The 15,314-nt window shown below is 33.5% G+C and overlaps 2 protein-coding genes across 5 annotated transcripts; one reads left to right on the top strand and one right to left on the bottom strand.

Moving 5' to 3' along the window:
- Positions 1-74: 74 nt before the first annotated feature.
- LOC144845957 (sphingosine-1-phosphate lyase-like) lies at positions 75-12,221 on the top strand. Of its 4 annotated transcripts, XM_078703486.1 has the most exons (16): positions 75-128; positions 618-697; positions 1,121-1,268; positions 1,671-1,738; positions 2,319-2,469; positions 2,663-2,742; positions 3,003-3,131; positions 3,258-3,346; positions 3,471-3,579; positions 3,902-4,000; positions 4,179-4,325; positions 4,411-4,531; positions 4,650-4,767; positions 9,679-9,825; positions 10,242-10,362; positions 10,726-12,221. In XM_078703486.1, exons 2-16 carry the CDS (start codon positions 674-676, stop codon positions 10,819-10,821), a joined length of 1,647 nt encoding a protein of 548 aa, XP_078559612.1. In that variant the 5' UTR covers positions 75-128; positions 618-673; the 3' UTR covers positions 10,822-12,221. The 4 variants fall into 4 exon arrangements, with proteins under 4 accessions (XP_078559612.1, XP_078559613.1, XP_078559615.1 ...); XM_078703487.1 differs by lacking the exon at positions 75-128 and having other exon boundaries at positions 633-693; XM_078703489.1 differs by lacking the exons at positions 75-128; positions 618-697; positions 1,671-1,738 and having other exon boundaries at positions 1,204-1,268.
- Positions 12,222-12,704: 483 nt separating this feature from the next.
- On the bottom strand, positions 12,705-15,128 carry LOC144845958 (small ribosomal subunit protein eS24-like). The gene is made up of 4 exons (XM_078703490.1): positions 15,040-15,128; positions 14,461-14,529; positions 13,197-13,406; positions 12,705-12,903 (listed from the first exon to the last, which is right to left on the bottom strand). Exons 1-4 carry the CDS (start codon positions 15,040-15,042, stop codon positions 12,790-12,792), a joined length of 396 nt encoding a protein of 131 aa, XP_078559616.1. The 5' UTR covers positions 15,043-15,128; the 3' UTR covers positions 12,705-12,789.
- Positions 15,129-15,314: the final 186 nt, after the last annotated feature.

Genomic DNA, 15,314 nt, shown 5'->3' with positions numbered 1-15,314 from the left:
TCAATTTCGCAATATCGTAGGTGGCGTTTCAAAATGTCACATGGTGGCATAACAAACACGCCCCCTGGTCTTATATGCAGATAACCAGAGTTAAAGAGAACACCTGTCTCTCATAACACTCTCATAGGGTAAGAAGGACTCAATTTCTTATAGATTGCCTTATAATATGGTTATTATTTTGTGTAAATACAGTAAAAATAAACTAATCAAAATATTACAGTAGAAAGCTTGTAAATCTTCATCATTCATCCATTCGCCTCGACTATTCCAACCAAGAATGTAGACACATACATTTGGTTCTCTTCTCATTCTCATTGTCATTCAGCTCCATCCTTATGGAATACTCTTCCACAATCAATCAAGAATGCCAATTCTATTGTCATCTTCAAAAAATTGCTGAAAACCCATCTTTCGCATAGCATATGAAATGACGTAATTTCCATCTTGTTTCGAGCCTTCATGGTCGTAACACTTGGAGAAAATTTATTTTGGTTAAGCGCTATACAAAAGACAATTATTATTATTATTAAATAAACCTTAAAACAAAGATAATTGGTAACAATTGTTTGTTTTACAATGATTTGATTGGTCAAATGTTTATTTTCTTTTATGAACAGGAGCCAATAAGGTCATGAATATACTTTAGACTATAAAGAGAATCCACAAAAAGAACATGGAGTACTTGGATGTGTGGCGGGTATGTGTTAATTTCGGATTCAATCTGCAGCGTTGTAATAGACCTGTGTGTTTACATTGTTTGGAAGGGGATACGTCCTTTTTATATATCTATTAAAGTCTAGCTTAATGTATTGTATTAGATAGAACAATGTTCAAAACAACCAGAAAAATGGTTGTAATTTGATGGATAGACCAATATAACATACAGTACTGTGAAAACGCCATCGGTATCCCACTTTAGATTGACCAAAGTTATTCATCATCACCATTAACACACATTCTACCCTCTTAACATGTAACTCCATCATCAATAGTATTATGGAAAACTATACCTTTCATGTATTTTGTCTGGGAAGCCATTGTTGTAAATTTTACAAAACTTACTCCCATAAAAATCAGTTTCCTTTCAATTACAAATATTTTATTTATTTTTTATTTGAAGGAAATGAGTTTGTTGTATCTGCAACATACAAGAGATGCCATTAATGCACAATGTGAAGGTAGAGAGGCCTGGCAGATCATCATGGTCACTGTCGGTGTAATGATCATCTGCAATTGGTTGTACCATCAGCTGTTTCTCCATGAGCTAGGTGAGTAGCACATCCTCTGATATAGTCCCACCCCTAGAACACAAAATTGGGCCGACTTTGTGGGGTGGACCTCTATACCCGGGGAAACCATGGTTCAGGAAACAAATGATTGATAAGCATTTCTTGTAAAAACTCATCTGATCTGGCTAGAGAGAGGCCTACTTCCAGACCAAAGTCAATACTGGGACTATACCTGAGGATGTGCCTGTTCTTTGTGAAATCAGACATAAAATAGGGGGTGGGATTAGACCCGAAGTGAGATTACACCCGAAGATATACGGTATACGGTATATTCCAAAACCGCTACTCCTAATATTTATCATTTTATTTTAATTATTATTATTTTTAATTATTGTTTATAATAATATTTAATTTAATGAGTTATTTTTTCATTATTCCCAGGTTTATTTGAAAGATTTAAACTGTCATTTTTTAGGATGTTGAGGCGTCTTCCAGTGATTGGTACAAAAGTGGGTTCATTTTAATTTAGTAGATTGGGTACAAATCTTTTATGTTCATTGCATAAATGGCAAGGTGCATTATGTGTGTCATATACTGTCTTTGTTATTGACCAAAAATAATAGTTTTTATTTTGATTATTGAGTTTAGACCTATACCTCTTTTACACCGGCAGCAAAAATGCGGAGTTGATCCGGAATTGTGTAACCCGACTCATAACCGGGACGCAGAAATGTAGGCCCGATGTAAACCACGTAAAAAGTTACCTAGGTTGCTGGGTTGGTATTTTGCAGTGTAAATAAATGCACCCCATGTCATTCTCGGGTTAATGAATCAGGTGTGAAATGGCAATTTATGTGGACACATGTTTGTTCTAAACTTGGCGGTGTAAAAGAGTTATAAGGCTTCTAGATTGTTCACTACCTCTATTTGAAATTTCTTGGATCTGAGTACCAAACTTCAACTTTTTAGATAAACCACTGGGTATATGAAGAGTGTGTATGTTATTTTGTTTATTACCCTTATCATTTGGCCTAGATTTTTGTCTACCAATGTGGCAGATATACAGTCAATATGATAACATTTTTTCAGATCAAAGAAGAGTTGGAAAAAACCAAGGCAGCGATTACAAGTGACATGTTTCCTCTGCCTGATGGCGATGTTTATAACACTCACTTACCTGAAACGGGAATACCAAAAGATGAGCTGTTAAATTTAGTTAAGACTAAATATAAAAGTATGGGTATGTACACACTTAGATACATTTAATCACACATAATTATCATAGGATGATAGAGTTATAGGAATGATTTAAGGCAGGTTTCGTCTGTTAGCCGCTCTGGAAACACTGTACGTACTGGAAATGTTTATGTTCATTAAAACTTTACCAAATTCTTTCAAAATAACAGTATATTGTAAATTGTGTTTATATTTAGAAAAGATTGATTGGAAGGGAGGCCGCTTGTCTGGTGCGGTGTACAATTGTGGGGCGGAGCATGAAAGTCTTATGGAAAGAGTAAGCATTTCTTTTGACTTCCTAATCTGACTTTTCTCCCAGTTGCGTTCTTAGATGGGAGACTGTCTAGGTCCTGTATAGAGGGAGTAATGGTATGAATCGAACTAGCATGTGATTCAAACCTGTCTTATATATATTGATTGTAACTTTGGGCAGGATGCTTTACTGTGATTGCCTTGTGCTCTTCAGATGGGACATAAAGCTGTCCTGTGTACAGTACATGTTAAAGATACTCTATGTATAGATTCCTTTCTTGACAGATCTATGGCATATTTGTAGGCGATAACTTGCTGCATCCTGATGTTTTCCCTGGAACTCGTAAGATGGAAGCAGAGGTCGTAGCAATGTGTTGCAATTTCTTTCATGGTGGACCTGATGCATGTGGAACGGTTTGTGAATTTATAAAATAAGCCTACATTTCATAAAAACATATGATTGCATTTTTGACAGTGTTTAGATATGTTAATAGTACCAATAAATTAATTATTGAAACCATATGATTAATATTATTTAAGATGACATCTGGTGGTACAGAAAGCATTTTAATGGCGTGCAAGGCTTACAGGGAGCGTGCATACAAACGTGGAATTAAAACGCCGCAAATGTATGTTACTTTTTTCATATACTTTGTTTCTAGTAACCTTTTATTACGTATTTCTATTTTGTAAAAGTAGTGATGTTGATTCCACCACTATGATTTTCTTTTTTTTAAAATGTAATTATTCTAGTTTAGCACCAATCAGTGGCCATGCTGCATTTGCAAAAGCTGCTAAATATTTCAAAATGAGGTATGTTGAAATTCCTGTAGATCCAGTGACAAAGCTGATTAACATACCAGTAAGTACAGACATTTATTAAAAAATAACATTGATATTCAAAGTGTTAAAGTTAAAAGAATCCCTGAAAAAAAACTGAAAGAATGACCCTAATTGAGGCCCACAATTTTTCTTTTAAAATGCTACAATACCTCCACTGGAGGTTTAATATTATGTTGACTATTCATTCTGTGAAAACAATTCTAGGTCATCTATGTCTGTCAGATATTACTTTAGAATGAATCCAAAATGCGCTCCAAAGAGACAAAGAGTTCACACCTTGTACATACTGTACCCTCAAAAGAGCCTAAACTAAATTCAGCATTACTTTATTTTTATTTCAGGCAATGAGACGAAAAATAAACAAAAACACTTGTATGCTTGTGGTATCTGCTCCGTCCTTTCCTTATGGTGTGATTGAACAAGTAGAAGAAGTTGCTAAGGTAACACTTTGAATAGCTGACAGGAGTAAGATTAATGATTTTCTTACATTTTTATTTTTCTGAGAAACATTACTGCTAAACTACTTCAATAAGTTTAAAATACTTGGGTATTATTATTATTACAGATATTATTTACATTTTAATTTTCTATTACTATATTTATTGCTTAATTTCTTAGCTTGGGAAGTATTACAACATTCCAGTTCATGTTGACGCTTGTATGGGTGGCTTCATCATTCCTTTTGCCAAGAAAGCGGGAATGGACTTGCCTCCGATGGATTTCGCAGTTGATGGCGTTACAAGCATATCAGCTGATGCTCACAAGGTAATGTAAGATTGTTATTGTCGTTTTTTTAATTTGTAGATTGTAAAGTTAAATAATGAATGAAATAAAATCATTTCTGTTTTAGTATGGCCTAGCACCAAAAGGAAACTCAATTGTCGTTTACAAAAATGCTGATTATCGAATGGGTCAGTTTTACATCAACACTGACTGGTGCGGAGGTGTGTATGCATCCCCTGCAGTTGGCGGTAAGTTCATACCCTGCTTCAATGTGACTAAGTATCAGGCCTAGATTTAATTTATTTTATCGAAAATCGAAAGCTTCTTATTATGTGTACTGAAATTTGACTTTTCTTTTCTGTAAAGGCACAAGATCTGGTGCTATTATTGCAACATGCTGGGCCACAATGATGTATGTTGGTCTTGATGGTTACCAAGAAAATGCAGTGAAAATCATAAAAACAAGACAATACGTTGAAGATTGGTAAGCCATGCATGTCATATACATTCACCATCTTTAAAAAAAAAAGTGCAGTGAGAATGTGTAATTATGAGCGCTCACTGGTTAAACCCAGTGGCACCAGAGCTTAAGGGGCACCAGAGCATGAGCATGTTTTTTTTAATGTACTAATGTATTCAAATAAAATGTTTAAACAAAAACATAATTAGGTGATCATTTAGAATAAAATGATCACCTATTGTTATTGTATAAAATCTTTATTATTATTTTTTTTTTTATTATTTTTTTTCTTTTTATTGTTTCTGTACACTATTTTGTGTAACAATTATCTCAAAAAGTTTAATGTCAATGATTACAAAAATTTCAGAATATCTTTCAAATAATACAACTTAATCCTAATAAGCTTTCCAGCGTGATCACTCATCCGTGACGACATTTATACGCCATTTTGCGAAATCACATTATCAATCATATCTCCATAATTCATTATCACATATTAATGAAATTCACTACACGTAAACTTCAGATCAAGGGTAAAAATATTAGCAAATGAAAACGCACGCACACGTAGGTTCATGCGCGTGATATCGCGCGTTAAAAATTTAAAACGCTCAAAATTAAGTTTTGATCAATTTAGAGCATGAATTAGGCCATTTGCGTGTTTCAAAAAATTACTGCGCAAAAATGCGTTTTTGCACGCGCGATACTTAAAAAGCGTAAAAAATATGAATTTTTTTTACAAATCTCATTCTACTCACCATCCTTAGTACATTCACCAAATTTGAGTCAGTTCCGACTTAAAATAACGCTATACGAGCACGTTAAAAATGACAAAATGCGCACATTTATTTTACAAAAGTTCTGAAAATGGTGAAAAATAGGTCTTTTTTAAAATGAAAATAATTCTTCAGAATGCAAGATGACCCCCGATTTTTTTAACTTATTCTGGAAGCCATTGAGTTGTAGATATGAATTCATCTACACATTTTACGTACAAAATGTTTTGACGTCATCAAATGGCCACTTGAATTTAAAAATTAGGATTTGTTATCTTTTTGTGTAGATTATCACATTCAACAGAGCGCATCTTGGTTATGTGTGCTCGAATTTCGCACAACTTTCAGTATGTGCTTGCTTAATTAATTATCTTTATCATGAGTTGACACTATCTTCATTTTAATGACGTCATCACGCGTAAAAACTTGAATAACGTAGTTCGTGTAATTTCACCTTCGCAGTAAATTTGAATATCTTACAGCTCTTCAGAATTGAAGGTTACCTTGATGATTATAATTTATTATGAAAGCTGATGAAATGTAGATATTAATTCATATAAAAATTAAGCCTATCGGATGTTGTGACGTTAACATATGGCCAGTTGAAGTGAAAAAGTAGTTTTTTCATATTTTTCGTCAAAGTTATACACAATTCAAAGAGCGCGCACAGCGCTTCTACGTGCCAAATTTTTTTCCAAATCTTATAGTTTTTTGCTCAATTAATTATCTTTCGAAATTGTCATCTTAAAGTTTAGTTTGATAACGTCATCATGCCAAAAAATTAGAACATGTGTCCCGTAATTTCACCTATGCTACACTGTATATAGATATACAGTATATACTGTACATATTGTATATGGCATATAGGCACAACTCAGCACTATAAGCATATAATAGGATGGCATACATCAACATTTTCCGATCGTATGTTAACGTACGTGCATGTTTAAAAAAAAATTAATTCAGTAAAATGATAAAAATGATCACTAGGCTAGTCAATCTAGCATTTTGAGTGAAACAAATTGCAAACAGAGATTTTTTTTTTTTAAATGGTTACATATGATAAGGTGATTATTTTTTGAGCATCACACCTCTGACACTCATCCCGAAGGTATGCAAATTAGCTTAAATATGCAAATTAGGGTGAAATTACAGGGTTACCATATCTTCAAAACTACTAATCCTAGAGAGTTCGTTTTTGCACAGTCTGGTTCAGAATATATATATTTATATTTGCTCTAATAAGACATTTTACAAAAAAATGACCGGAAGTACCAGATTTTGACCCTTGACCCCATTTCTCAATATTTACATAAATATGTGATTAAAATGTCTGTAGAGACTTTTTTTTGGACTCAATGACTTGGATATTGTTTTTCAATACCCACCATAGAACTGTATTATAATTCCCAAAATCACACCTTCGTCACGCACCTCGAAAGTATGCAAATTAGTAGTACAAGTAATATTAAATATGCAAATTAGGGAGTGAAATTACAGCGTTGCCATATCTCGAAAACCGCTAATGCTAGAGTGTTGATTTTTTCACTAAAATATTTAAAATATGTATATTTATATTTGCTCCAATGAAACATTTTACAAAAAATTGACCGGAAGTATGACATTTGACCCTCGACCCCATTTCTCAATATTGCATATATAATGAAACTAAAATGTCTGTAGAGACTTTGTTTTGCCCTCAAATGACTCAGATACAGGTTTATAATAGCCAACATAGAACTGTTTAGTAAATCTCAAAATCACACCTGTATCACTCACCTCCAAAGTATGCAAATTATTAGTACAAGTTACATAAAATATGCAAATTAGGGGGTGAAATTACAGGTTCCTATATATCGAAAACTACTAAGGCTAGAGAGTTGATTTTTTCAATAACTTGTTCAAAATGTACATATTTATATTCGCTCTAATAAAACATTTTACGAAAAAATGACCGGAAATACAACAATTGACCCTTGACCCTATTTATCAATGTTTGTATATATAATGCGACTAAAATGTCTGTAGATAATTTTTTTTGACTCAAATGACTCGGATACAGTTTTCCTATCGTCAGCATAGGACCGCTTTGTAATTCCCAAAATCACAATTTTGTCACACACCTTGAAAGTATGCAAATTATTAGTACAAGTTACATGAAATATGCAAATTAGGGGTGAAATTACAGTCTTCCCATATCTCGAAAACCATTAATGCTAGAGAGTTGATTTGAATTCAGAGTTGATTCAGAATGTACATATTTATATTCGCTCTAATGAAACATTTTACGCAAAAATTGTCGGAATTATGACATTTGACCCTCAAATCTATTTCTCAATATTTTCATATAATGCAACTAAAATGTCTGTACAGACTTTGTTTTGGCCTCAAATGACCCAGATACAGGTTTTCTATAGCCAGCATAGAACTGTTTAGTAATACTCAAAATCACACCTCTGTTACTTCGCTTGAAAGTATGCAAATTAATAGTACAAGAAAGTTTCCATATCTCTATCGGTCATTAGCGTTTTCGACATACATAAGGCAATTCACTGTAATTTGCGTATTTCATATAGCTTGTACTACTAATTTGCATACTTTCGGGGTGCTTGACTTATACTGGCTATATAAAACCTGTATCCGAGTCATTTGAGGCCAAAACAAAGTCTGTACATACATTTTAGTTGCATTATATGCAAATATTGAGAAATAATAATAATAATTATAATATTAATATCCTGGATTTATATAGCGCCTAATGTTGTGAAACCTTTAAGCGCTGTACATAAACTAATACGAAAAAAGGGAATTCCAACCATGCCAAAAAAAACCCAAACCGAAGTAAAGAGATACGCCTTCGTCGCTGAGATATGGGAAGACTGTAATTTATTTATTTATTCACCCCCTTATTTGCATATTTCATGTAATTTGTACTACTAATTAGCATAATTTTGAGGTGCATGACGAAGGCGTGATTTTGGGAATTACAAAGCGGTCCTATGCTGACTATAGGAAACATGTATCAGAGTTATTTGAGTCCAAAACAAAGTCTCTATAGACATTTTAGTTGCATTATGTATGCAAACATTGATAAATGGGGTCGAGGGTCAATTGTTGTATTTCCGGTCATTTTTTCGTAAAATGTTTTATTAGAGCGAATATAAATATGTACATTTTGAACAAGTTATTGAAAAAATCAACTCTCTAGCCTTAGTAGTTTTCGATATATAGGAACCTGTAATTTCACCCCCTAATTTGCATATTTTATGTAACTTGTACTAATAATTTGCATACTTTGGAGGTGAGTGATACAGGTGTGATTTTGAGATTTACTAAACAGTTCTATGTTGGCTATCATAAACCTGTATCTGAGTCATTTGAGGGCAAAACAAAGTCTCTACAGACATTTTAGTTTCATTATATATGCAATATTGAGAAATGGGGTCGAGGGTCAAATGTCATACTTCCGGTCAATTTTTTGTAAAATGTTTCATTGGAGCAAATAGAAATATGTACATTCTGAATACGGCTGTGAAAAAATCAACTCTCTAGCATTAGTGGTTTTCGAGATATAGGACAACTGTAATTTTTTTCCCTTATTTGCATATTTTATTTAAATTGTACTACTAATTTGCATACTTTCGAGGTGTGTGACAAAGGTGTAATTTTGGGAATTACAAAGTGGTCCTATGCTGGCTATTAGGAACCTATGTCTGGGTCATTTGAGGGCAAAATAAAGTCTCTACAGACATTTTAGTCACATTGTATATGCAAACATTGAGAAATGGGGTCGAAGGTCAAATGTTGTACTTCCGGTCATTTTATCGTAAAATGTTGCATTAGAGTAAATATAAATATATACATTTTGAATAAATCAGTGAAAAAATCAACTCTCTCGGACTAGTAGTTTTTGAGATATGGTTACCCTGTAATTTCACCCTAATTTGCATATTTAAGCTAATTTGCATACCTTCGGGATGAGTGACAGAGGTGTGATGCTCAAATTTTCATCTCCCCATCATATATGACCATTTAAAAAAAAAAAATCTCTGTTTGCAATTTGTTTCACTTTGAGCTGTTTTTTTTGCTAGATTGACTAGCCTACACCTATAATTCGTCAAAGTGACGAATTAAATTCTAGTTCAACTTAATTTTGCAGTGTTCGCAAGATGCCGGGGTTAACAGTGCAAGGAAAGCCAGATGTGAATATTCTCTCGATATCTTCAAATACATTTGATATCTATCGTTTAGGTTCAGCATTGACTAAGAAAGGCTGGCATATGTTCACTGTACAATACCCAGCCGGGTGAGTTTTCTAGCCTTGTGGTCATGCTTAGAAGTGTTCCGTAGAACCAAAATGTAGTGGATGGGCCTAATACCCACATGCATGTGTACATATACCCAACTATGGGTAGATTTACTTGTGCATTGAATAGCAGTATATTGTTTTATTCTTTAGTTTCTAGTGGGAAATTTTATTTCCAATATTTTTCAAGCAATACAAATTATCATTATGATAAATATTGTTAAATTGATTATGAGATATGATATATATAAATGAGAAATTTGGTGTATGGAAAAATGAATAACCAATGAAAGTTAATTTGCAATATGAGTGGTTAATATAAAATGCTTGTTCTACATACTAACAAATGTCTAAACTAAGATGTCAATCCAGTTTGTTTCTTCATTCTTTTGGGTTTTTTTGTGTTCTTTTTACAGGGTAAATTTCTGTGTCACCAAGATGCATACACTGCCAGGGGTTGCGGAGGGATTTGTAAAAGACCTTGAGGAATGTACAGCAGAAATCATGAAAGACCCCAATGCACCTGCCGAAGGAATTGTATGCATTATGTTTTGCTATTTGTTTTTAAAAAAGTCAATCAATCTGTTAAAACATTCTATAAACAGTAGTACAGTACACCTGCAGTAAAAGAATAGGAAGCTTTAAATTTGTGACAATTGAGGAAAAAGTTTATTCATTGTGTTCATGCGGAGAATTTGGAATGACGGATGAATTTGTTACAAATCAAAAACCTTTTATTTTTTAAGGATGAACATACAGTATCTGTTGTATTGTCCCTAAATCTTTGTGGTTAATGTGCTTACCTTCCAATAAGGACCTTAAAATTCTTGCAACTATCTCTTTTTTTCAGATGATTACCATAACCTATTTAAACATTTATAATTATTGTTTGTTTTACAGGCAGCAATTTACGGCATGGCGGAAAGCATACCAGATAGATCTATGGTAGCAGAGTTTGTACAAGGATATCTAGAAGCCTACTACAGTACAATATAGTTTCCAAAAAAAAACAAAAAACTGTATAATAAATAAAATAGTATTCTGAATGAATATCTTAATTCTGCTATTTGTTGATATTGCAGTATTGGTATTGCTGGTACAGAACCAGTCGCTTTTAAATGTAATTCCATTTTATAATATTTCATTTTAATCTCAATGTTTTGATCAACTTGTTTTTTTTTTCTTTTTATAATATGGAAAAAAAATAATACTGCTTTACCACGTTGAAACATCGGTTCTCGTCAGATCACCGAAGTTGAGCAACATTAGGCCTGGTTAGAATTTGGATGGGAGACCATCTGGGAATAGCAGGTGCTGTATATGGAGCTGGGGTCCCATTAGGCATTTGAAATCAGCACTGTTGACTCTTATGGCAGCCCAGGAACATCTAGTATCTGCCTCAGACGTATTGGCCTATGCCTCTCCTCTGGTCAAGGTGGGCACTGGACAAGAGAAGCCCTTGATCAATGTTAGGACCAATCAAGGTGCTTTAACAGTCCTGGCTTAGTTCCATCCATCATTCAGATGAATGTAAAACTAACTTACATTGTCGTTCACGACAGACGTCGGCCATAAACAAAATAAATATGGAAAATAAATGATATATATATATATGACAACTTGCTACTGTACAAGTTTTAGAAAAATCCAATACTAAAATTACATATGGTGTTGATACAAGCACTTATTGTATATGTGTGAAATTAATCCTTTTTTATTTTGGGTGTGAGAAACGGTAATAGGGAGGTTTCGCAACGCTACGAATACGATAACGAACACGGATACGTCATACATTTATGAAACTTTTGAGCTGATCCCCATTTCATATTCGTAAAGCGTATTTGTGTTGACGAATATCACCAGTCATATTCGTAACTACAAAACGAGTATAGTTTTTGATTATTTTCCACATTCTGCATTTGAATCAGAAATGATTCATGATTATAATATAATTATAGATTTATTGAAAGTAATTTACTAAAAGTAATTTACTAAAATAACAAGTCGATTTTGATAAATAGCAGTTTTTAAAGTGCTCACTCGCTTTGATGTTACGCTAGGCCTAGGCAGCCAAGCAACACGTACCTGCTGCGCTTCGAATTTACCGCAGTCACATTTTTTTTTTTTGGATCGACGGCGCCCTCGATTTTTGCAGGCTTACGAAAACGAATACATGTGCGTGACGTATTCGTTTTCGTTATCGTATTCGTAGCGTTGCGAAACCTCTCTAATAATAAGTCCAACCATTATTTTTTAGATGATTTTAAATGACAAATATATACTGTACTGTAAAATATTGTAACTGATGAATGTAATCATTCTATCAAATTATTTTGAGAAAAAATTAATGAGAAAAAAAAATCGAAGTCAAATATATATTTCTAATTTGAAAATAAATATGAAAATAGATGAATTTGTTTGTTATTTTCTAAATTTTATTACTGGAGAGTTATATATGTGGAGGCTTGGGATAGCATGATTATTTTGTGTGTATACACAAACCCTACCTTAATGACTGGGAATGAAAAAAAAAAAACCCATCTAACCAACTATGTTGCCTTATTTAAATCAGGATTTAGACACTACCATGGTTACTAAAGTTTACTGCAACTCCGCTGAATATGACCAGGGAACCAAATTCCATTATCCAAGTTACATTATCAAATATCCCAAGGTACAACAAAAATGTCTTCATTAATAATTTGATTGTACAGTACTGTACTAATGAAATAATCAAATTTGATTTATACTCATGGACACCATATGCTGGTAAAAACAAGCAAGGTGCATTTCACAATTCAAGAAATGCAACAATTTGATTTTGTTTACTATACAGCCAAATAATACGTAGATATAAAATGAAAAAAACCACTTAAAAGTAGACACAGACAACTTTTACTGCCGTCATATAGCTTTTAATATAATTACGGACATGTACACTGTTATTGACTCATTGTATACCAATTATTTCTTGCCAGCCGACACTTTGTTTTTCTTTGTACCGCGAACCTTCTTCATTCTGTTCTTTCGTTCTTTTCTTTGTTTTCGTGTAGGCCTCTTTTTCTCGTATAATCCATGCTGCAATCAAAACAATATACATGTTAGAATAAATATCAAAACTCTAACAAAATTTTTGTTTATTTCTGCCATCAATGCATACTCTAAAAGATTGTTTTTTTATGAATAACACTAGTGTATTTGTTTTTAACAAAATTGAGAACAACAATAATGATTATTATTCAAAATGTGCAAACTTTCTTATTGTAAAACAATATGCATTACAATGAGAAACTATAATCTGAACTCGGCCACTTTTGTGAGTTAAAAGCAAAACATCATTTTATGCATACCAGAATAGAGATTAAACTTACTCTTTGCAACCTGTACTTAGGCTCAATCTTTTTTGCATTGTCGAGCGTGTCATAGATAAGTGCAAAGCCTGTTGTTCGTCCACCTCCAAATTGAGTTTTGTATCCGAAGCAGAAGATTACATCAGGGGTTGTAGTGTACATCTTCGCAAGTTTTTCACGAATCTCTGTCTTGGGAACTGTTGCTTTACCTGGATGAATTACATCAACAAGCTGTAAAAAAAACCGGAAGTTTAAATAATGGATACTGTACAGCATTTTGACAAGAAGTGACTTCTCGTATGGTCAATTATGTCTGAAATTGTTATTATTGTCTTTCAGAATGGTTGACCATTTGCCTACTGTAGTTCTTCGAGATGATAACGACTGAATTAAAGAGCACGTCAACCTTGCATTTCCTTCTAAATGGTCAACCATACAGCAATGGAAAACTTTTAAATTCCATGGATGGTTAAAGACCCATTCCCATGTGACGTTTTGTAAAAATAATGCATATATATTACTTTAAAAACAGTAAACCAGGTCATTCCTTGTCTGAAATGTACGTTTTATGGTAAATTATGATAAAAAGAGAGAAACAATACACTACCTAAGTAGCTTGTGGTGAATGTCCTCTCGTGGACGGTCTTTAGGCTAGCCCAGCTAGGCTTAGTTTTGTAGGCCTAGCTGGTAAACGTCGGTAACAAACGAACATCGTACGCTAGCTATAGGCCTAGCCCGACGTTGTATAGTTGCTGCATTAATTGTCCTTCTGTTTTTGCCAGACTCCGTTGATACAAATTGGGGAAATATTTCGCTGAAAAATTACGAGTCTTCCATTTGTTTTGGCATTTTTTTAATTTGGTGAATTACAGAAGAGAAACCAAAATATCAATCCGCGCGAAATGCATGTTGGGATTTATAGCGGGCCACTAAAATTAATAGAATCAATTTATTTTTCACTGTTTAAAGACGAAAAAAGTTATCTCAATAGGACCAATTAAATGTAGTTTGTGACCTTAAATTAGATCTAAAAAACGTAGGGAATGGGACTTTAACTGTGAAAGACCTCATCCATGTTTTGACAACTATTTTCTTGTCCACAGATCCCAGGTAGATATTTATTATTATTAGATCAACTTATCCAAGTTGGCATGTATTTAACAAAAAACCTATGTAGCCTATACCCAAAAGTGATATGTCATAGAAGGTTAATTTATGTCACATTCAGCCAATTATTGTATGATTACTGCATAGTATAGAGTAATGGCTTTTTATTAGAACTTACCATTTGTTTTCGACTCAACAGACGGTTGGTCATGAATTTGCGAGTACGTACGGTCACTGCGTTATCCCCCTGAAAAACACAAAATAAATTAAATGTTAACCATGAATGCAGAACGAAAAAAGTAGGTCTAGCCTCTTTCTAGGCTACAATTTCCTGGCTAGACTACTAGTAGAGGCCCTCTTGTTTGTCTCTACCTAGCCTCCTAGGCCTACCTGTCTGCCCCCTCTCTGGCTGGCTGGTCCTACTAGAGGCTAGACCTAGGCCTACCTAGATTTATTATGTATGCAAGAAAAATGCCCAATGTATACTTTGAAAGAATGTTCAATATCGGACCAGTGATTAGGCTTAATAATGACACGACAGGAGAAGACAATCATTCAGTATAGTCACGACCCGACTGCTATGTTTTTTTCGGTAAAATAAAATTGTGATTTGTTTTCACGTATAACATATTTCTGAAAAATCTATACACAGTTTTTCAGTATGATTCTTCAAAAATTAAAAAAGGTGAGATTTAAATCAACAGACAGACTAATAAGACGGATATTAAAGGATTTTTAATGATCATTTTGCTCATACCATTTTGATGCTTGCTTGGGAAAGCCGAAAAGAACTACGCCCTCTTACGACATCATAAACAGTCGGGCGCCACCAAATTTGCAAAGTTAAGTACGTACTGTTAAATACCAAAGAACAATGTAATGTACTACCAAAAATAGTTTAGTACACTATCTTTGATAACACGTTGTTTGATTGTCTTGGTTTATACACGCATTCCTGTTTAAAACCACAAGAATGATAAAAAGTGTATTTATTTTTAGGGTTTTCAAAGTTTAAATATTTATCATACACTC

This window comes from Antedon bifida, chromosome 6 (genome assembly GCF_963402885.1).
Source record: "Antedon bifida chromosome 6, ecAntBifi1.1, whole genome shotgun sequence".
NCBI classification, from domain to species: Eukaryota; Metazoa; Echinodermata; class Crinoidea; order Comatulida; family Antedonidae; genus Antedon; species Antedon bifida.
The sequence above is the reverse complement of the archived record's forward strand: the minus strand, read 5'-3'. Positions and strand labels throughout refer to the sequence as shown.

Excerpts from the sequence above, each read along its gene's own strand:
- LOC144845957 (XM_078703486.1), top strand. The coding sequence starts at position 674 with ATGGAGTACTTGGATGTGTGGCGG. Across the intron at positions 1,739-2,318 it reads TTCCAGTGATTGGTACAAAA|ATCAAAGAAGAGTTGGAAAA; the intron begins GTGGGTTCATTT and ends ACATTTTTTCAG. Across the intron at positions 4,326-4,410 it reads TATCAGCTGATGCTCACAAG|TATGGCCTAGCACCAAAAGG; the intron begins GTAATGTAAGAT and ends TTTCTGTTTTAG.
- LOC144845958 (XM_078703490.1), bottom strand. Across the intron at positions 13,407-14,460 it reads TGTTGAGTCGAAAACAAATG|CTTGTTGATGTAATTCATCC; the intron begins GTAAGTTCTAAT and ends TTTTTTTTACAG. Across the intron at positions 12,904-13,196 it reads CTAAGTACAGGTTGCAAAGA|CATGGATTATACGAGAAAAA; the intron begins GTAAGTTTAATC and ends TTTTGATTGCAG.